The sequence below is a fragment of the Hypanus sabinus genome, chromosome 26, assembly GCF_030144855.1.
Source record: "Hypanus sabinus isolate sHypSab1 chromosome 26, sHypSab1.hap1, whole genome shotgun sequence".
In the NCBI taxonomy this organism is placed as follows: Eukaryota; Metazoa; Chordata; class Chondrichthyes; order Myliobatiformes; family Dasyatidae; genus Hypanus; species Hypanus sabinus.
The window spans coordinates 36760148-36782551 of NC_082731.1; the positions used below are offsets into that span (position 1 = coordinate 36760148).

A 22404-nucleotide genomic window follows, 5' to 3' on the forward strand; every position below is an offset into this window, starting at 1 on the left:
GCGCCCTTCATTTGCCTCTGAACACTAGTAAACCGATCATCTGATCTCGGAAGCTAAGCAGGCTCGGGCCTGGTCAGTACTTGGATGGGGGACCACCTGGCAATACCAGGCACCGTAGTAAAAATGTTAAAAAAATAAGTTCTCAGATCCCCTCTCTCTTTGAAGAGTGTCCCCACGTCATACTTGGTGTCATGATTTTCACAGAAAAGAGAACAATACTATTACTTCAGTTTACGAGTGCTCAGATCACGTTACAGATTTCCATATAAATGTTAATGCGTTAGCTTTCAGCGGCCATGAATCTGCCTCAGCCAGAATTATCATTGGCATATGTCGTGAAATTTGTTGTTTTGCAGTGCAATACGAAATAATAAAGACTAAAATTACAATAAGTATATATATAAAAAAAACGGAAATTAATTTGCATAAGTAGTGCAGAAAGGAAGGGAAAAAGAAACTGAGGTAGTGTTCATGGTTTGATGGACTGTTCAGAAATCTCATTGCAGAGGGGAAGAAGCTGTTCCTGAAACATTGTGCATGCCTCCTACTTGATCTTTCTCTTCAGCTGTCCATCAATTTTCGATGATGACTGAGGCCTGGGCAGCTGCCCAAGCAACCTCTCCACACAACCGATGTTGTCCAAGGGAAGGGCATTAGGTCCCATACACTTGGCACCGGTGTCATCGCAGAGCAATGTGTGGTTAAGTGCCTTGCTCAAGGACACAACACTCTGCCTCAGCTGAGGCTCGAACCAGTGACCTTCGGATCACTAGACCGACGCCTTAACCACTTGGCTACTTGATGGCATCAATGAGAAGAGGTTGTGTCCTGGGTGATGGGGGTCCTTAATGGGATGCCGCCTTTTGACGGTGTCCTGGATGCTGGGGAGGCGGGTGCCTGTGATGGAGTTGACTGAGTTTACAACTTTCTGCAGTTTTTTCCAATCTTTGCGTACCGGACGGTGAGGCGACCGGTCGGAACGCTCCCCACGGTACACCTGTCGGAACTCGCGAGTGTCTTTGGCGACAGACCCAATCTTCTCAAAGAGATTCGAGATCCGAGCTCCACCGTGCACAAGTGACTGTTTAAGTATAAAGGGCCCCTTTCATTTTATTTCTTCCTTTAATAACTGTTTGCTTAAGTTAACATTCTTATATATACTTCTGATTAATTGTATGCAGCGTTCGATCTATTATCTCTAGCCGACTGGCGAATGCTGTAAATCACACAGCGTTCACACAAACCGGGATTTGGGTGGGCGAGACATCTCAGCCTCACGGATTTGGCGGAACCAAAGTCGAGTACACCCCAGACGTACGAAGCCTGAGAAAGGTGGGTTTCTCGACCGTGGAGTCCGGTGGCTGTTAGTGACCGGCTAACAAGCCGAATTTCCATAGGCATCTGGTAAAAAGGGGTTTCAACTGGAACATTCACAGTCACACTCAGTTTCACTTAATCTCACCTTCAGTAAATCAGCCTCTCGGCAGAAGCACAGGATCACAAAGCACGGAAACAGGCCATTCTGCCCACAAGGTCTGTGCTGACCACCAGGCACCCATTTCCATGAATCCGGTTTTGTTCTGCCACACTTGCTCAATTCCCTACCCCACTCCAGGTTCTGCTACTCTCCTAAGTGGCGAGGGGCAACCTGCAGCGACCAATCAACAGGTACGTACTTGGGACGTGGGAGGGAACCAGTTTCCAAGGGAAACCTACGTGGTCACGGACAGAACTGGCAAACTCGTGATGTCAGGATGGAACCTCAGAGGCACGATGCTGGAATTTAATTATTCATTTGTTGAGAAACAGCTTTGAAAAGGCCTTCCCAGTCCTTCCTGGTTTAACCCTAGCCTAATCATGGGACAATTTACAACGACCAGTTAACCTACCAACCGGCGCGTCTTTGGACTGTGGGAGGAAACCGGAGCACCCGGAGGAAACCCATGCGGCCACGGGGACCATGCGTACCGACTCCTTACAGACAGCGGCAAGAATTAAACCGGGGTTGCTGGTACTGCAAAGCATTTCGCTAACCACTATGCTACCTCACTGCTCCCCGGGACAGTGTACTCTAGGAGAGTGCAGGCCCAGGCGTGGCCCGTTAAGAGTCTATCGATCAGAAGTAAATGGATTTGTCCACTGGGGCTCTGGTCAATGGGGACTCCATTTCTTTGGAAGGCTGCACTTTGGGAAGGAATGGTTTCGGATTTGATCCAGTAGGATTCTATTAAGTGGGACTGAATAGAGACAGGGAATACTCAACAAAGTTTCTAACCACCCATCATCCCCCTCACCTGGTTCTGTCTATTACCTGCCAGCTTGTGCTCTTCCCTCTTTCCACATGCCCCCGCCCCACCTTCTGCACCCCACTTCCTTTCCAGTCGTGATGACCTCAGCCCGAAACATTGGCTGCTTATCCGCCAGTGGGGGGAGATCGAAACATCGGGGCCATCGTTTGGGAGGTGCTCCGGCACTCTGCAGTCTCTGAGAGGGTCCCGGGAGACAAAGTGCGTGAACCTCGTAGTGGGCAGGCTGCGGGAAGACGCTTGGCTCCGCTTCGCCGATTAAAGCTAGCAAAAAGCGAGGAGGGAGAATGAAGCATCGAAGAGGGTGGGAGCCGGCGTCTTGCCTTTCGATCGGTTACTCTGTACCAGAGAGGGGAGAGCCTACTGCTTTGTGCCCGGACAGTGTTGCCCAGGAATCTAGAGTCTTTTTATTTTTGATCAGTCTTAGAGTTTTCATATTCTGTGTTTTTCAGTCCGATCTTCTCTCTTTTTTTTGTGGGCATGCCTTTTTCTCACTGTTACCATCAGGGAAGGAGGTACAGAAGCCTGAAGGCACACACTCAATGATTCAGGAACAGCTTCTTCCTCTCTGCTATCCGATTTCTGAATGGACATTGAACCCGTGAACACCACCTCACTACAGTCTTATTTCTATTTTTGTACTACATTTTTATCTATCTATCTCTCTCTCTCTCTCTCTCTATATATATATATATATATAAATCTACCTACTGTAATTCACAGGTTTTTTTCTATTATTTATTGCATTGTACTGCTTCAAGTTAAACCTGATTCTGATTATACTGAGAATATCTTGAGAGAAATTCTTTTAAGCAGAGTCTAATTGTTGGAGAATGGATTTATCTGGGTAAGATAGTGCTTGAGGCAGAAACAATAGAGACTTTGACAGAAAACTGGGCAAATATCTGGCCCAAGGACCTGGCTAAAGGAAGCTAAAGAAAGGAATAGTGGGATTCATTTGGGAATCCACTATCTATGGAACAGAACAAACACACTGGACTGAATGACCCTCCTCCAGATAAAAAAACCTAGAGTCTGCAGTTTTTGATCCCGTTTTCCTCGTTAGCCAATAAGAGTCAAAGATCAAAGGGTAAAGGTCAGCATGAGAGGAACACAGATGTGTAGCTACAGATAGATCGTTTCTGAAACTCTGCCTTCCTTCTGGAAGGAAGCCATTGATCGAAAGCTCAATAAACCGTGCTGTACCGTGGTAAATGTCCTGTAGTGATCCTCCTCCACAGTATTCCATACAAATCCACAACTTGTTGGACCTGGGGGCGGAGGGAAGAAGATAAAACAGAGCTGGTGTCAGATAAAGCGGGTTAGAAACCAAAGCAGTGTTGCCAAACCACCCATGAACACACCCAAACTTCTCTTCAACGCTGAAATCGGACTCGCACGTGCTGGCGGCTCGATCCACACACTCACCACCGTATGTTTCCCCTTAAACCTTTCACCCTTAACCCGGTCGTAGTCCCACCCAGCGTTCCAGCCCTCGAGTACGCTGTCCACGCTGTGAGGGGTCTCAGCTCCCACTGCCATCTCAGAATCTGAATCAGGACTGTGCCAATTATTTGTTGTTCTGTGGCAGCAGTTAATCATAAAAATCATTATAAATGACAACAATTGAACATACTGGAAAAGAGCATTAGTGAGGTGGCATTCATGGGTTCATGGGCAATTCAGAAATCTGATGGCAGAGGGGAAGAATCCCTCCGTAAAACACAGAGGCTGGGTGCTCAGCCCCCTGTTGCCTCCTCACTGGAAGCAGTAATGAGAAGTGGGCGTGTCCCAGATGGGACCCTCTGAGTGAAGAAGTTGCCACTGTCAGCCTCGAGATACGGAAGCCTGAAGACCCTCACCACCAGGTTCAGGGGCAGCTTTTCTCGTACCAACATCAGGTTCTTGAATACACCCACACAGCCAGAGCCCTAACTTAGCGGCAGAACACTACGGAACCAGTTCTTGTATGACCATGGACTTGTCTTTGATTCTATCTTTGTCGACTTTCGCTTGGTTTTCTTTTTGTTGTTCTAAGCCCTTGTATTCAGAGAAATTTTTTCACTGTACAGTATAATTTATGTATAATTATGTATGCATATTATGTATGAATAATTATATATGTACATTGTGTATGTATAATTATGTATGCATATTATGCATGGATAATTATATATGTATATTGTGTATGTATAATTATGTATGCATATTATGCATGGATAATTATATATGTATATTATGTATGTATAATTATGTGTGCATATTATGTATGCATAGTTTTTATATTCAGACCTCCAAAAGGACCACGACCTTGCTGTTGGGTTTGGAGGCTTGCGTGCCTCACTGACCCGGAGAACAATGTTGGCTGGAGCCAGGGCCTTGTGCTTGGGCTCTTGGTAGGGTCACCCATGCCAAACAGGTCAAAGGGTAGAGGTCAGACTAAGAGTGGTCCACTGGTTCTCCTCCACCCCCCCACCCCGCCCCCCAAGGTTCAGGAGGTTCGGCTCAGGGATAACAACCCAAAGCTGTTACGGAAACAGCAATGAAGAATCCTTCTGTGTCTGAGTGTGACGGTATTCCTGAGTCTCCGACCGGGACTCGCCCTGACAGCAGTGAAAACCCAGAGGAAGCTACTGACACGATGAAGGAAGCCCTGCACACCGCCAGAGATGGAGGACCTTCATTGCTGCCGTAAATGCCAGCGGCGTAACAGGCAGTTTAAAAAATAAATGGTTGGACTCTGCAAAGCACTGTCTGAGTGGGAGGTGGAGGCCGAGTCTCTCATAACATAACACTTGGATGACCAAGTGCTGGTAAATGATAATGCTATAGATCATAGACAGTAGAACAGTATAGCACGGGACAGGCCATTCAGACCACAATTTTCTGCTAATCTTGATACCAGTTTATACCCTCATTGCTGTCCCAAATGCTACTGGCATAACAGGCAGTAAGTTTTATATTCTGTGAGGCTACTGCAAGCCTTTCATTCCATCTGTGCACGGCAATAAACTTGATTTTGAATTTGACAAATGTTCGCTCGGGGAGGTAGCCGTCGACAACGTCTCCCAGTGCAAAACTTGGCCTCTCCAGCAGGGGTGTCTCAGTCAGAACGCTGGGGCTCAGAATCAAAGCTGGTGGCAAATTGATTGATGCAGGTTTCGGAGAACCGGCAGGTTTTTCAGCAGAGAGCAGCAGCATACAGGAAGTGGTGCTGAATCAGAGAGATTTGCAGCTTAACGCTAACCAGGAGAAGTACACAAATTTCTCAGAACAAAAACAGTGTGCTTTTGGGATTTTTCTCCCTGGAACAGGGGGAGACTGCGGGGATATTTGATAGAGGTATATAAAACTATGAGGGAGTGGGGTAGAGAGGCTAAATTCAAGCAGGCTTTTTCCATTGAGGTTGGGTGGGACTACAACTAGAGGTCGAGGGTTAAGGGTGAAAGGTGAAATATTTAAGGGTAACATGAGGAGGAACAACTTCTCTCAAAGCAGTGGATACTGGCTCGATTTCAACATTCGAGAGAAATTTGGATAGGTACATGGATGGGAGGGGTATGGAGCCCTGCTGGTCAATAGGACAAAGCAAAATAATATTTTAGCATGTTCTAGATGGGCCGAATGGCCTGTTTCTCTGCTGCAGTACTCTTTTAACTCTTGGAATCATTCACTTTTCAATGATGTAAGTCCTTATATTTAATTGGACTTCAACAGGTGCTTTATTGCAGTTCAGGTATTATGTAAGTGCAGGTCAGAGATTATTTGCCTTGAGCCAAGACTTATGTAAGAGATGGACTTTTAGTAGATGCAATCCTACCTCTGTCTCTAATCACTTGAAAGAGGTACTTAACCATCTCTTACTTGATGTAGCTTCCATAATATGCGACAATGTTCTGATGCGTGCAGGACTTCACAATGGAAATCTCTTGCTGAATAACCGAAAAGTCGTCGTCTGTTAGGAGAGAAATAACATAATTAGATGGTGAGGTATGTGCATCAGATGGAGGGGTTGCCGGCGTTAGTGGGGGAGGGGTTCAAAATTTGAGCAGCCATCCGCCAGAAAAAGCTGGCTCTCTCCTGGCGGCTACCCATTTCGATTCTACTTCCCATTCCGACATGTCAGTCCACGGTCTTCTCTACTGATACAACAAGGCCACACTCTGGTTGGAGGAACAACACCTTATAGTCTGTCTGGGTAGCCTCCAACCTGATGGCATGAACATTAATTTCTCAAGCTTCCGGTAACAGCCCCCTTCACCATTCCCCTCTCTCACCTCATCTTCTTACCTGCCCATCACCTCCCTCTGGTGCTCCTTCCCCCTTCCCTTTCCTACATGGCCTTCTGTCCTCTCCTATCAGATTCCCCCTTCTCCAGCCCTTCATCTCTTACACCAATCAACTTCCCAGCTCTTTACTTCACCTCTCCCCCCACTCCTGGTTTCACCCCTTACCTACCACCTTGTACTTCCTCTCTATCCTCCTTCTCACTTCCTTTCTCTGATTTCTAATCTCTTTATTTCCTCCAGTCCTGATGAAGGATCTCGGCCCAAAACGTTGACTCCTTTCCACCGGTGCTGCCTGACCTGCTGAGTTCCTCCAGCAGTTTGTGGGAAGTAAATGATTGTGCACTTTGACAGAAGGAATAAAGGTTTAGATTATTTTTTTATACAGGGAGAACACTGAGAAATCGGAGCTGCAAAGGGACTTGGGAGTGCTCCTGGTATGACATTAAAAAATTGCCCACCCATGCTCAATGGCTTAATGATATTATGCCCTGTTTAGACCTTGAAAAGAATTCACTACTCACTTCTCAACTCGGATATAAAGTTTCACAAGGTGTGGGAACCCTTTCTTGAATGCTTTCACAACTCCTCTTTAGATTAAGTCTATTTTCTTTAATCCCCCACTTTCAGGTTTTTTTTCTTTCTTTGGTAGTAGGCATTATTATTCTTTGTTTTTGTTTATATTTACAGTTTTGGGGGGTTTGAATGCTCTGATTAATATTTTTTATGTCTTGTAATGGTTGGCCAGGAGTTTTTTTCTTTGTGGGGTGGGGGAAAGATACTAACTTTATAAGATTTTATTCTGGGTGCTCTTTCCTCACTGTTTTGAACTATATAATTGTTATGTTTATTTTGCACTGTATTAATCTTCATTCTGCTGTTGGCTTTTTTCTCTAGTAGTTGTAGAAATGCATTAAAAATCAATAAAAAAAATTGAACTGGGGAAACCTGGTTCTGCTGGTGGCTAGTTGCTACAAGGATGCAAAGGTCCCTTGTCAAGAACTTTCTCCTCAACTGCCCTTCAGCTTCCTCCGGTCACCCCTCCTCTTGCCCCTTATGCCATAGTCAACCATCCTCCCCGATCAGGATCTGAGGAGAAGGAAACAAGAACAGGGAATGGTAGAGAGAGAAATGGGGAGGTAGGAGAAATGGCAGAAATAAGAGAAATCAATTTTCATGCCATCAGGTTGGAAGCTACTAAATAGAGGGCCGAGTGCCCGCGTGGCTGTGTTGAAAGGTGATTGCCAAGATGGATAAGAAGAAAGTGGCCAAGAGGTCCCAACCCAAGTCCTTTGTGTAAATGTATAACTACTAGTAATCAGGTGACACCCCACATGCTAAGACAATTGTCAACCAAGATGGTTTCAGGGATCATAAACAGAAGAGATTCGCCAGGTGCTGAAAATCTTGAGGAACGTACACAAAATGCAGGAGGAACTCAGCAGGTCAGGCAAACACTATTGGGAAGAATATCCAGTCACTATTTCGGGCTGAGGACTGGCAGGGAAGAAGGTAGAAGCCAGAATAAAGAGGTGGAGGGAGGGGAAGGAGTACAAGCTGACAGGTGATAGGTGGATGGGTGGTTGGGGGGAGAGTAAGAAGCTGGGAGGTGATAGGTGGGTGGGGGAAGAGTAAGAAGCTGGGAGGTGATAGGTGGAAATGGGCTGAAGAAGGAGGGATCTGATGGAAGAGAGTGGATCATGGAAGAAACGGGAGGAGGAGGGGAATCAGAGGGCAGTGAAGGGCAGATGAGAAAAGGAGAATGGGCAAGAGGGGAGGCAGAATGGCGAATGGAAAAAGGGAGGGGAGGGAGTGCAAAAATTACCAGCAGTTCCAGAAATCAATGTTAAAGCCATCAGGTTGGAAACTACCCAGACGGAAAAAAGAAGTGATGCTCCCCCAACTTGAAATGAAGAGCTGGGCAGGAAGCCAAACTAAAATTCGAAGTAAAGTACGAGAGTTATAAATAGAAATAATAAATGAACCTTGAACATTGAACCCCGAGACAGGGGAAAAAATGGCTCTTCCAGAAGATCCAACTCCAATTGTCTGAATAAATTTTTACTTAAAATACAAAAATAGAAATCAAGGTATCACATGACTAGCACTGTTGCTATGGTGTTTTATATAAAAAACTGTTCACACTTTGAATGTAAAGACCATGAAATGTAAAATCTTTTGCACCGTTTCTTCTTTTGTGTACATATTCTGTGGTTAATAATGTTGTTTTGGAAATACTAAAATACCTTCTATCTAGCTCAGACCAAAGATCTGATCAAACCGCATCTTTTCTCCGGTTTGCTGACCCTTCAGCAGTGTGTCGCTAGAAACGGCCCAGCCACCAGCGAGTGCTCTGTTGCACACTTACACAAGAGATCCCGCTGATGCTGTAAGTCGTGGGCAACGCACAGGAAATGCTGGAGAAACCCAGCAGGTCAGGCAGCATCTATGGGTTGGAGTGGACGATCGATTTTTCAGGCTGAGACGCTTCACCAGAACCGGAAAGGCTCACAAGACCTGCTGAGCTTCTCCAGTACTTTGTGTGTGTTGCTCAACATTTCTAGATTCTGTAGACTTTTCTCATGTTCATGACTATCTATTCATATCAAGAGATGCTGCCTTACCATAAGACCATAAGATATAGGAACAGAATTAGTCCATTTGGCTCATCGAGTCTGCTCTACCATTTCATCATGGCTGATCCAATTTTCCTCTCAGCCTCAATCTCCTGTCTTCTCCGCGTATTCCTTCATGCCCTGACCAATCGAGAATCTATCAACCTCTGCCTTAAATACACACAAAGACATGGCTTCCACAGTTGTCCGTGGTAACAAGTTCCACAGGTTCACCACTCCCTGGCTAAAGAAATTCTTCCTTATCTCCGTTCTAAAAGGACGCCCCTCTATTCTGAGGCTGTGTCCTCTGGTCTTAGACTCTCCCACCATAGGAAGCACCCTCTCCACATCCACTCTATCGAGGCCTTTCACCATTCGACGGGTTTCAATGAGATCCCTCCTTATTCTTCTGAATTCTGTTGAATACAGGCCCAGAACCATCAAATTCTCTTCACAGACAAGCTGTTCAATCCTGGAATCAGTTCCATGAACCCAACCTGCTGAGCTCCTCCAGCATTTTCTGTGCACGCCCTCTCTGACACAGCTGCCAGAGATGAAATCTTGCCTACTTCCCCACGACCTCTTTAGCAAATGCACACCCTGCATGGGAGACCTTCTCTTCCCCATTGTGCCCATTTCAGGAGCCACGTGCACTAGGGACGATATCAGCGGTACAGGAAGGATTGCAAGCCTGGGTTGGACAGCATGTCTTACGAGGAAAGGTTTAGCAAGTGAGGATTTTTCCTTTTGGAGCGAGGAGGAAGCGAGATGAATTTATAGAGGTGTATAAATATTATGAGAGGCATTGATAAAGTGGATAGCCAGCACCTTTTTCCTGGGGAGGGAATGGTTGATATAGGGGAGCATAACTTTAAGGTAATTAAAGGGGAATGTAATTAATTAACTTGGATGTTGCCTGGATTGGGGAGCATGTCTTATGAGATTAGGTTGAGTGAACTCGGCCTTTTCTCCTTGGAATGATGGAGGATGACAAGTGACCTGATAGAGGTGTAAGATGACAAGAGGCATTGATTGTGTGCATAGTCAGAAGCTTTTCCCCACGGTTGAAATGGCTAGCACGAGAGGGCACAGTTTTAAGGTGCTTGGAAGAAGGTACAGAGGGGATGTCAGGGGTAAGTTTTTTACGCAGAGAGTGGTGAGTGCGTGGAATGGGCTGCCGGTGTCAGTGGTAGAGGCGGATACAATAGGATCTTTTAAGAGACTCTTAGATAGGTACGTGGAGCTTAGAAAAATAGAGGGCTCTGCGGTAGGGAAATTCTAGGGAGTTTCTAGAGTAGGTTACATGGTCGGCACAACAGTGTGGGCCGAAGGGCCTGTAATGTGCTGTAGATTTCTATGTCCTAATCACAAGATAATTTACAATGAGCAATTAACCTACCAACCGGTACGTCTTTGGACAGTGGGAGGAACCCAGAGTCCCGTGAGAAACCCACAGGGAGAACGTACAAATTCCTTCCAGGCAATGGTGGGATTTGAATCAGGGCCACCTATACCACAAAGCGTTGTGCTAACCACTACACCACCGAGCCGCCAAAATGTCAGAGGTAAGTTTTTGACAATAAAATTTACTGTGAATTTTGAAATTTGTTGTCTATTTGAAGCAATGTGGACTTCCATCTGCGTAAATTGCTAGCACTTTATAAAACAGTAGTCAGTGCAGCTATCATTTCTGCTGGTGGGGATGAGTTCAGCACCTTCTGCTCAGCCGTAACTAAACATTCTCGAAATTCACTCAGTGGCCACTTTATTAGGTACACGTGTGCCCTGCTTGTTAATGCAGATATCCAATCAGCCAATCACGTGGCAGCAACTCAACGCATAAAAGCACACGGACACAGTCAAGAGGTTCAGCTGTTGTTCAGACCGAATATCAGGATGGGGGAGAAATTGTGATCCAAGTGACTGACTGTGGAATGATTGCTGGTGCCAGATGGGGTGGTTTGAGTATCTCACAAACTGCCCATCTCCCAGGATTTTAGAGTTTACAGAGAACGGGGCAAGAAAGAAAAGAAAAGATGCAGTCAGCGGCAGTTCTGTGGGCTAAAGTGCCTTGTTAATGAGAGAGAGGTCGGAGGAGAATGGCCAGACTCTTGCGAGCGCCAGGAAGGCGACAGCAACTCAAGTAACCATGCATTACGACAGTGGTGTGCAGAAGATCATCTCTGAATGCACAACACTTCGAACCTTGAAGTGGACGGGCTACAGCACCAGAGGAGCACGTCCAAACACTCAGTGGCCACTTTATGAGGGAGAGTCGTGCCCTCGGAGTGTCCATTTGTCTACAACCGATCCTAATCATTTACATTTTATGCCACACGGTTCCAGAGACCCGGGTTCGATCCTGACCTCGGCTGCTGTGGGCGTGGAGTTTGCACGCTCCCAAGGTGACCATGTGGGTTCCAACATCTCAAAAGACCTGAGAGTTGGTGGTGGACTGGCCACTGACTCTAGCTGAGCAGTAAAATCCCTTGGGAGTTGGTGGGAGAAATAAAAAAAAGGATCAGTGTGAGTGGTGGACGGTCAGCACAGACTCGATGGGCCGAAGGGCCCGTTTCTACCATATGTGATTCGACGACTCTTAAGATGAGGCACTGGAAAATGAACAGGGCAATCTCAAAACCTCATATCGACAAAAATAAACAAGGCACTTGAGACAAAACAACAACAGGAAGTCCACTCGTCCGCTGGCAAAACAGCATTGCAGTCTGACACTGGTGGGTGGGCCAAGGCAGACAAAGAGTGGGAGTTGTTCCTTTGCATCAGAACGGACAAAAATGGTAAACGCAAGCGAGCCTGCAGAGGATGGAAATCCAAAGCAACACACACAGGGAGAGATGTTCCTACAACCGATGATCTCACTTCAAGGACTCTTTACCTCATGGTTATTTATTGCGAGTTATTTATGTCTGCATCTGCACAGCTTGTTGTCTTCTTCACTCTGGCTGATCTTTCACTGAACCTGTTATAGTTACCATTCTATCAATGTCTGGATTGTACTCAGAGAACTGCGCTGCCCCAAAGAGCGCTAAACGGGGTCACTCTTGCCCTCAAAATGCTGGAGGGACTTAGCAGGCCAGGCAGCGCCTATGGAGAGAAAAGTACAGTCGATGTTTCGGGTCGACTGGTGTTCCTGCCCCCTTTTCCTTTCTTCCATGGTCTCTTTCACCACTCAACTTTCCAGCTCTTTACTTCATCCCTCCCCCTTCCAGGTTTCACCTGTCACCCGGCGTTCCTCTCTCCCCTCCCTCCACCTTTTAAATCTACTCCTCGGCTTTTTTCTCTCTCCTGTCCTGCCAAAGGGTTTATTTATAATAAATAAATAAGCAATAAATGTTGAGAGCATTGTGAGATGAAGGGTCCTTGAGACTCAGCCCATTGGTTGTGGGATGATTTTAATAATGGGGCAAGTGAAGTTGAGTGAAGTTATCCCCTTTCGTGTTGGCGTGTGGCCTAGTGGTTAAGGCATCAGGTCTAGTGATCTGAAGGTCACAGGTTCGAGCCTCAGCTGAGGCTTGTGTGTGTCCTTGAGCAAGGCACTTAACAACACATTGCTCTGCGACGACACCGGTGCCAAGCTGCATGGGTCCTAGTGCCCTTCCCTTGGACAACATCGGTGGTGTGGAGAGGGGAAGGCCTGCAGCTTGGGCAACTGCCGGTCTCCCTTACAACCCTGTCCAGGCCTGCACCCTGGAAACCTTCCAAGGCGCAAATCCATGGTCTCACGGGACTAACGGATATATAAATCCCCAGAGGCCGATGGTTGAGGGGTAGTAACTGTTCTTGAACCTGGTGGTGTGAGTCCTGATGGCAGCAGCGAGCAAAGCCCTGAATGGTGAGGACCTCTGACGACGGATGCTGCTTTCCTACGACAGGGTTTCACGGCGGGGAAGACTCTTCCAACGTTGTACCGGGATTCTCCTTTTTGTAAGGTTCTCCACTCAAGAGCTTTGGTGTTTCCACGACGATCTGTGACGCAACCAGATCAGTGCACACTCCAGTAGCACAAAAATTAACAATAACAGATGAGGAAGAATTAAAAGCCTGAGAACCGGGAAGGGGACGTGAAAGAGGAGATTTGTTCAGGCACCTTGCGGCAGTGGGGAGGAAGCCGCCTGGCTCCATCACGGGGTGCACTGGTAAAGTTCCCCCCCCCACCACCGGCATGAAACGCTGTCGCAGGAAAGCAAAACCCCCACCACCCAGGACATGCTCTCTTCTCGCTGCTGCCATCAGGAAGGAGGGGCAGGAGCCTCAGGACTCGCACCCACCAGGTTCAGGAACAGTTACTACCCCTATTCAAGGACCCTTCATCTCACGTTTTCGAACTTATTGCTTATTTATTTTTTTCCTCTTTGGCATTTGCACAGTTTGTTGTCTTTTGCACACCGGTCGTTCGTCCGCCCTGCTGGGTACAGTCTTCTACAGATTCTATTGTGACTCCTGGATGTACTGTGAATGCCCGCAAGAAAACAAATCTCAGGGTGGTATATCGTGACATATATGTACTTTGATAATAAATTTATTTTGAACTTTGATTTGGCCGCAACAACTTTCTGCAACAGAGAATTTCCCAGGTTCATCTCTCTTGGTGGGGCAACACAGCAGCATCATGGTTTACAGTGCTGGTGAGCAGTGATCTATCTATCTAGTTATCTATTTAATTAACTTATGGTAATTTTTACATCATGCACTGTACTGCTACAGAGCATCTAATCTCACATCAGCGATAAACCTGATTCTGATCTAACTATCTGCATTCCCACGGTATCGGTCGGCACAATACTTTACAGTGCCAGGGTTAAGTGATCGGGGTGTACTAAACAAGCTGGATGAACTCAGCAGGTCGGGCAGCATCCGTTGAAAGAAGCAGTTAACGTTTCGGGTTGAAACTCTTCGTCAGGACTAAAGGAGGAGGGGGCAGGGGCCCTATAAAGAAGGTGGGGGGGAGGGTGGAAAACCAATCAGAGGAAAGATCAAGGGGTGGGGGAGGGGAAGCAGGGAGGGGATAGGCAGGAGAGGTGAAGAAGGAATGTAAGGGGAAAGCACTATGGGTAGAAGGAGGCAGAATCATGATAGAGGTGATAGGCAGCTGGAGGAGGAAACAGAGTAGAGGTGGGATGGGTAAGGAAGAGGGAGTGAATTACCGGAAGTTGGAGAATTCGATGTTCATACCAAGGGGCTGGAGACTACCCAGGCGGTATATTCGGTTCCTCCAACCGAAGTTTGGCCTCATCATGACAGAAGAGGAGGCCGTGTATGGACATATCCGAATGGGAATGAGAGGGAGAGTTGAAGTGAGTGGCAACCGGGAGATCCTGTCTGTTGTGGCGGATGGAGCGGAGGTGCTCGACGAAGCGGTCCCCCAATCTGCTTCGGGTCTCGCCGATGTAGAGGAGGCTGCACCGGGAGCGATCGGGGTTTAATTCCTCTCGCTGCCAGCAAGGGACTCTGGGATCCTGCGGGCTTCCTACCACGTTCCAAAAAGCCACACTGATTAAGATGAGCAAGCTGCGGGCGTGCTGTGTTGGCACTGGAAGCACAGAGACTCTTGCGGGCTGTCCCCAGCACACCCGCGCACTGTGCTGGCCGCTGAACTAATACACTCCACGGTATGTTTCAACGCCTCTGTGAAAAATAAAAGATCATCCCAGCCTCCGGGAGAAGGAACTTCTCACCTCAAATCTCTCCTCGCGTGCTGACGGGAAGATGGTTTCGATATTCTGAGATCTTTGTGATTATTGGACTGCACTTTCCTTTTTCAGTGTTTTATTTCCACGCTTCGGCAGGAGGGCGAAGCGTTAGTCTTTGTGAGAGGGGGAGGGGTTGAGGACCTGGGGACTTGGTTTTTCTGTGTGGGTAAGCTGTTAGTTTTGGTGCGAGAGAGGGGTTCCGGGGTTTCAGTGTAATTGTTGCTGTTCTTCCGAGGTTGGGGATTTGATGTTATTGGTGCTGTTTTACTTTTTCTGAGGGGGGGGGGAGGGTGGTTTCAGGGCTTGTTAATTTTGTTTCTTTTTTATTTCCGGGGGGGGGGGGAAGCAGTGGATGACTTTTCTTTCAAAAACTCATGGTTTTCTGTATTTTAAGCTACTAGCCTACAAAGTACCCAGGACATCTTCAGGGAGCGGTGTCTCAGAAAGGCTGCATCCATCATCAAGGACCCCCATCACCCAGGGCATGTCCTCTTCTCACTGTTACCATCAGGAAGGAGGTACAGAAGCCTGAAGACACACACTCAGCGATTCAGGAACAGCTTCTTCCCCTCTGCCTTCTGATTCCTAAAGGGACATTGAACCCATGGACACCACTTCACTCTTTTATAAGTTTACAGTATTTCTGCTTTTGCATGATTTTTAATCTATTCAATATACATATACTGTAATTGATTTACTATAATTCTTTAAATTTTATTCTTTTCTTCTATATTATGTATTGCATTGAACTGCTGCTGCTAAGTTAACGAAATTCATGAAACATGCCGGTGATAATAAACCTGAGCAAACATGAGGAAATCTGCAGATGCTGGAAATTCAAACAACAACACACACAAAATGCTGGTGGAACACAGCAGGCCGGGCAGCATCTATAGGGAGAAACACTGTCGACATTTCGGGCCAAGACCAATAGACCTGATTCTGATTATCTGCAGAAGACGAATATCAGAGTTGTATTGTACAAGCAATAAAATGAAACTCTGAATCTTTGAATCTAAAAGCTTTGCCCCTCCTGTTAGACTGTTTGAATCGAACTGAATTGACTTTATCACTTACATCCTTCATGTACATGAGGAGTAAAAATCTTTACCTTATGTCGCCATCTAAATGTGCAATTTATAGTAATTTATAATAAGTAGTATGTACGACAGGATGGTCAACATAACATGGCTGGCTATGAGTTAAGCAGTCTGATGGCCTGGTGGAAGAAGTTGTGGAGGCCCGGTGGTTGGGTGTATTTAAGACAGAGGTCGATAGGTGCTTGACTGGACACGGCATCAAAGGTTACGGGGAGAAGGCTGGGAACTGGGGTTGTGGGGGAGATAGAAAAAAGGATCAGCCATGATTGAATGATGGAGCTGAGTCGATGAGCCAAATGGCCTAATTCTGCTCCTATGTCTTATGGTCCTGGAGCCAGTTTGTGGTTGGGGTGGCTCAGGTCCCCAATGACCCTTCGGGCCCTTTTTACACACCTGTCTTTGTAAGTGTCCTGAATAGTGGGAAGTTCACATCTACAGATGCCCTGGGCTGTCCACACCACTCTCTGCAGAGTCCTGCGATTGAGGGAGGTACAGTTCCCATACCAGGCAGTGAGGCAGCCAGTCAGGATGCTCTCAGTTGTGCCCCTGTAGAAAGTTCTTAGGATTTGGGGACCCATAGCAAACTTCTTCAACCATCTGAGATGAAAGAAGCACTGTTGTGCCTTTTTCACCACACAGCCTGTATGTACGGACCACGGAGATGTTTATGCCAAGGAACTTAAAACTGTTCACCCTCTTTTTATTCTTTATACTTCTCTTCTAATATTTTAATGCTACTATGACACTGTAACTTCCTTTGGGAACAATAAAGTATCTATCAATCTATCTTATCCTTGGACTGTGTTCTCCTCGTGCTAGAATCATGGACATTGGGAATATCCATCCTGCATCTGACTGGTTGGGTCCTGTTGGAATTGTGTGGGATTCTACGAGATCTCTCATATTCTGTGAAAGTCCAGTGGATTTAATGGACTCAGTATCTCCTGTGTCACTCCCGTTGGCCCGAGGATTGGTGGAGTGAAGCTTCTCTCAGCGTCCTCGAGAGCAAGAATGATGTTGAACTTCCCCCAAATCAAGAATTCAGAGTGGTAAGAGTCACACAGTTCAGAAACAGGCCATTCGGCCCACCGCATCTATGCCAACCATCACATACCTGTCGGCATTAGAGCCATTTACTAGCATTTAAAGATTGGGATTAGCTTTATTGGTCACTTGGGTGAAAACCCACAGGGAAATGAGTCAACTGCGTCAAATAAGATCAGCGAGGGTTGTGCGAGGCATGTGTAAGTGTCGCCATGCCTCCGGCGCGCCTACAGATCAAAACCCATAACCGGTATGTCTTTGGAATGTGGGAGGAAACCAGAGCACCAGGAGGAAACCCACGCAGTCACGGGTAGACGTACAAACTCCTTACAGGCAGTGGCGGGGACCGAGCTCGATTAGCGATTGCCAGCACGGTAATTGTGCAACACTAACAAACAGCCACGCTACAAAGTAAATTTTACTATCAGAGTACACACAAGTCACCACATACAACCCTGAGAGTCACTTTCCTGCATACATACTCAGCAGATCTGTAGAACAGTAACTATAACAGGATCGATGAAAGATCAACCAGAGTGCAGAAGACAACAAACTGTGCAAATGAAAATATAAATAAACTGCAATAAGTGATAAGAATGAGAAATAACAAGATAAGGAGTCCTCGAGGTGAGGTCACTGGCTGCGGGAACATCTCAGTAGTGATCCCCTTTCATTCAGGAGCCTGAGGGTTGAGGGGTAGGAACTGTTCTTGAACCTGGTGGTGTGAGTATATGCTGCCACACCAAGGGTGTGCTGCAGGTTTCTACGCCTTTCCATTTCAAGTACTCCTCTAGATAATTCTAAACGTGGTGAGATTCCTGAATTCAGGTAGAACGTCCTAGATTCCAACCCCGCCTGCCAGGTCAAACAGTTCCCCATCCTTCTTACTGTCTATGCCTTCTGTGTGCTTTTAGACCCCTCCGTCATGGGGAAACGTTCACCTCATCTTTGCCCCACAGAATTTTGTACACCACTGTCAGGTCGCCTCTCCCCCTCCTCCATTCCAAGGGCAACAAACCCAGACAATCCAGTCGCTGTCCCATTTGAACCTCCCGTGCACATTTTGGCACCTCGTCAGAAAAAAAAGTCAAAGCCTTGAACATTAACTTTATGGGGGGGTGATTGATAAGTTTGTGGCCTAAGCTGGAAGGAGATGAGTTGTACAGCTCTCGTTAGATGCACACACAGTTCAACTCTGAGTGATAATGCAGAAAGTTTGAAGTTAATAACTCATCGGGGTGATTGATATGTTCGTGGCCTAAGGTAGAAGGAGAAGAGTTATTAACTTCAAACTTTCTGCATAACCACTCAAAGAGCTGAACTGCATGTGCATGTACCGAGAGCTGTATATCTCATCTCCTTCTACCTTAGGCCACAAATGTATCAATCACCCATCTGCGGACACTTCCTGTAGGTCCAAGATCCGTATGCTCCACAACTACTGGACTAAGTGTGTAGATGTAGGAGGCGACTATGTTGAAAATTAAATGTTCTAGGTTTTCTGAAATTGACTCCTTCTACCTTAGGCCACGAACTTATCAATCACCCCTCGTACTTATTGGAAGTACATTGAAACGCTGAGGCATACCGCGGAATGCGCCATTTGTGTGAATGACCGACACACTCAGAGGCTGTGCTGGAGGCAGCCCACAAGGGTCGGCCTGCTTTTGGCATTAAACATAATTTATTAACCCTTACAGGTGTAGAAAACCAGAGCACCTGGGGGAAACCTATGTGGTCACTGGGGGAGTGTTCGAACTCCTTACAGGCAGCAGCAGGAATTGAACCCTACTCTCCAGCAGTGTAAAGTGTTAACTAGCTGCCGTGTTGTCGTGCCACCCACAGTTTAAGGATTATTGATCTTCCCCATCAAAACTTGGATTCTCACAAGGTCTTTGACAAGAGCTGCTTAACAAGTTATGGACCCAAGGTACTACAGGAAAGATGGATAAAGCAGTGGCTGATTGGCAGGAGGCAAAGAGTGGGAATAAAAGGAGCCGATGGTTGGCTGCCGGTGACTCGTGGTGATCCACAGGGTCCATCTTACGTTATCTTATGCATGTAAGATTCATCTTACATTAATGATCTGGATGATGGAGTGGTAAATTGGATTAGTAAGTATGCAGATCTTACTAGGATAGGTGACATTGTGGATAATGAAGTAGGTTTTCAAAGCTTGCAGAGAGACTTAGGCCAGTTAGAAGAGTGGGCTGAACGATGGCAGATGGAGTTTAATGCTGATAAGTGTGAGGTGCTACATTTTGGTAGGAATAATCCAAATAGGACATGCATGGTAAATGGTCGGGCATTGAAGAATGCAGTAGAACAGAGTGATCTAGGAATAATGGTGCATAGTTCCCTGAAGGTGGAATCTCATGTGGATAGGGTGGTGAAGAAAGCTTTTGGTATGCTGGCCTTTATAAATCAGAGCATTGAGTATAGGAGTCGGGATGTAATGTTAAAATTGTAATGGCATTGGTGAGGTCAAATTTGGAGTATTGTATACAGTTCTGGTCACCAAATTATAGGAAAGATGTCAACAAAATAGAGAGAGTACATAGGAAATTTACTAGAATGTGACCTGGGTTTTAGCACCTAAGTTACAGAGAAAGGTTGAACAAGTTAGGTCTTTATTCTTTGGAGCGTAGAAGGTTGAAGGGGGACTTGATAGAAGTATTTAAAATTATGAGGGGGATAGATAGAGTTGACATGGATAGGCTTTTTCCATTGAGAGTAGGGGAGATTCAAACAAGAGGACATGAGTTAAGGGGCAAAAGTTTAGGGGTAACATGAGGGGGAACTTCTTTACTCAGAGAGTGGTAGCTGTGTGGAATGAGCTTCCAGTAGAAGTGGTACAGGCAGGTTCAATTCTGTCATTTAAAAAAAAAACTGGATAGGTAAATGGACAGGAAAGGAATGGAGGGTTATGGGCTGAGTGCAGGTCGGTGGGACTAGGCGAGAGTAAGCGTTCGGCACGGACTAGAAGGGCCGAAATGGGATGTTTCTGTGTTGTAATTGTTATATGGTTATATGTCAATGAATTGGATGATTGAATTGACGGCTTTGTTGCAAAGTTTGCGGACAGCATGAAAGATAGGTGGTTTGAGAAAGTAGACAGGCTACAGAAGTACTTAGACAGTTTGGAGAATGGGCAAAGAAGTGGCAGATGGAATACAGTGTTGGAAAGTGTACAGCCATGCACTCTGGTAGAAGAAATGAAAGGGTTGACTATTTTCTAAATGGAGAGAAAATACAAAAAAACTGAGATGCAAAAGGACTTGCAAGTCTTTGTGCAGGATTCTGCAAAAGTTAATTTTCAGATTGAGTCTGTGGTGAGGAAGCCAAATGCAATTTTAGGACTCATTTCAAGGGGACTAGAATATAAAAGCAAGGATATAATGTTGAGACTTTACAAAGTACTGGTGAGGCCTCACTTGGAGAATTGTGAGCAGTTTTGGGCCCCTTAACTTACAAAGAGTGTGCTGAAACTGGGGAGGGTTCAAAGGAGGTTCTCAGAAATGATTCCAGGATTGAATGACTTGTCATACGAAGAGCAGCTGATGGCTCTGGGCCTGTATTCACTGGAATTGAGAAGAATGAGGGCTGACCTCATTGAAACCTATTGAATGGTGAAAGGCCTTGATGGAGTGGATGTGGAGAGGATGTTTCCTGTAGTTGGAGAATCTATGACTAGAGAACAGAGCTCAGAATACAGGGGTGTCCTTTTAGTATGGAGATGAGGTGAAATTTCTTTACCCGGAGAGTGGTGAATCAGTGGAATTTGTTGCCACAGGAGGCTGTGGAGGCCGAGTCAGTGGGTATATTTAAGGCAGAGGTTGATAGATTCTTGATTAGTCAGGGCATGAAGGGATGGTGGGGGGGAGGTGGAGACAGAAGATGGGGGCTGAGAGGAAAATTGGATCTGCCAAGATAGAGCAGACTTGATGGGCCAAATGGCCTAACCCTGCTCCTATATCTTACGGTCTGGGGGGTCAAAAACAATGATGACCACCTTTGATTAATCCCTGCATTTCCAAAAAGATTGATCTTATCCTCGGAATTATTTTCCGATTGCAACACTACCTGTAATGTTAGACAGTTACCTGTCTTATCCCTATCACCCCTCTTGAAGAAACATACTCTTCTATCATCCAATTGTCGGACACCTCCCCCATGGCCAGCAAAGATTCTATAGCATCCTATCAACCTCCCAACCGCAGGCCGGGATACACCCCATCAGACAACGGGAATTCACTTACTTCTAAGCCTACCGCGACACTCAATACCTCTTTTTCCAATGCCAACGTGTTCTAGAATTTTATCATCTCCCTCCCATCTCCTTCTCCTTAGTGAACACAGGGAAGAGAAAGCCAGACTTCTCTAAAGGACCTCTCCACTTCCTTTCCAGTCCTGATGAAGGGTCTCGGCCTGAAACGTCCACTGTTTACCCATCTCCACAGACGCTGCCCGGCCTGCTGAGTTCCTCCAGCATTTTCTGTGTGCTGCTCGGATTTCCAGCATTGGCAGATTATTTTATGTTTGAGAAAAAACCAGAGAATTTTCCTCCAGGTGGAGATAGCTAAAACAAGGGGGCATAACTTTAAGGTGATCAGAGGAATGTATAGTTGGGGGAAGGGAAGAAATATTTGAGTTTTTTTTAAACATGGTGGGGTAAGGAATGCCTCGTCCGGGGTGGTGGTAGAGACAGATTTTACTTATTTATTTAGAGATGTAACACAGTAACAGGACCTACTGGCCCTGCAAACTCGTGCCTCCCAATTACACCCTTGGAACTAATTAAACAATGGTCCCGCCAGAACGTCTTTACACTGAGGGGGGGAACCAGGACACCCGGAGGAAATCCACGCAGCCACGGGGGGAGAACGTATGAACTCCTGACGGGCAGTGGCGGGAATTGAACCCGGGTCGCTGACACTGCTTTAGCGTTGTGCCGACCGCAACACCCGAAACATTTAAGAAACGCTTAAGTGGGAACATGGATGATAGGGGAGTTGGAGGGCTGTGTGGTAGGGAAGGGTTAGATTGATCTCTATGGTTGGCAGAACATTGTGGGCTGAAGGGCCCGTTCTGTTTTGTTCTATGTGCTGAAGGTCCGCTTCCCCTCCTGTGGTCCACCTACTGTTCCCAATCAGCCCTCCCCTTTCCCAGGAAACCCTTAATATTCCCAAACACCTTAACCCCGCCCACCAGTGATAGTACATCCCTCCAAAACTGAATTTTTGAGCGGCCTCTCTCTATCACTGAACGGCCTCCCCTGTCTATATAGAGGTACAGCCTTTCCGCACCGGCCCACAGTCCCGGTTTAACCCTAAGCCTAACCA

The 22404-nt window shown here is 46.4% G+C and overlaps 1 protein-coding gene across 4 annotated transcripts in view; it reads right to left on the minus strand.

Annotated features, from left to right (window-relative positions):
• LOC132381448 (mitogen-activated protein kinase kinase kinase kinase 5-like) overlaps nt 1-22404 on the minus strand; it is a 190711-nt gene that overhangs the window by 114705 nt on the left and 53602 nt on the right. For all 4 annotated transcript variants that reach the window (XM_059950856.1, XM_059950855.1, XM_059950857.1 and 1 more), the window contains 2 exons: nt 6171-6261; nt 3513-3577 (listed from right to left, as the gene is read on the minus strand). In XM_059950856.1, coding sequence (XP_059806839.1) covers nt 3513-3577; nt 6171-6261 — 156 coding nt within the window. The remainder of the gene's footprint in view (nt 1-3512; nt 3578-6170; nt 6262-22404) is intronic.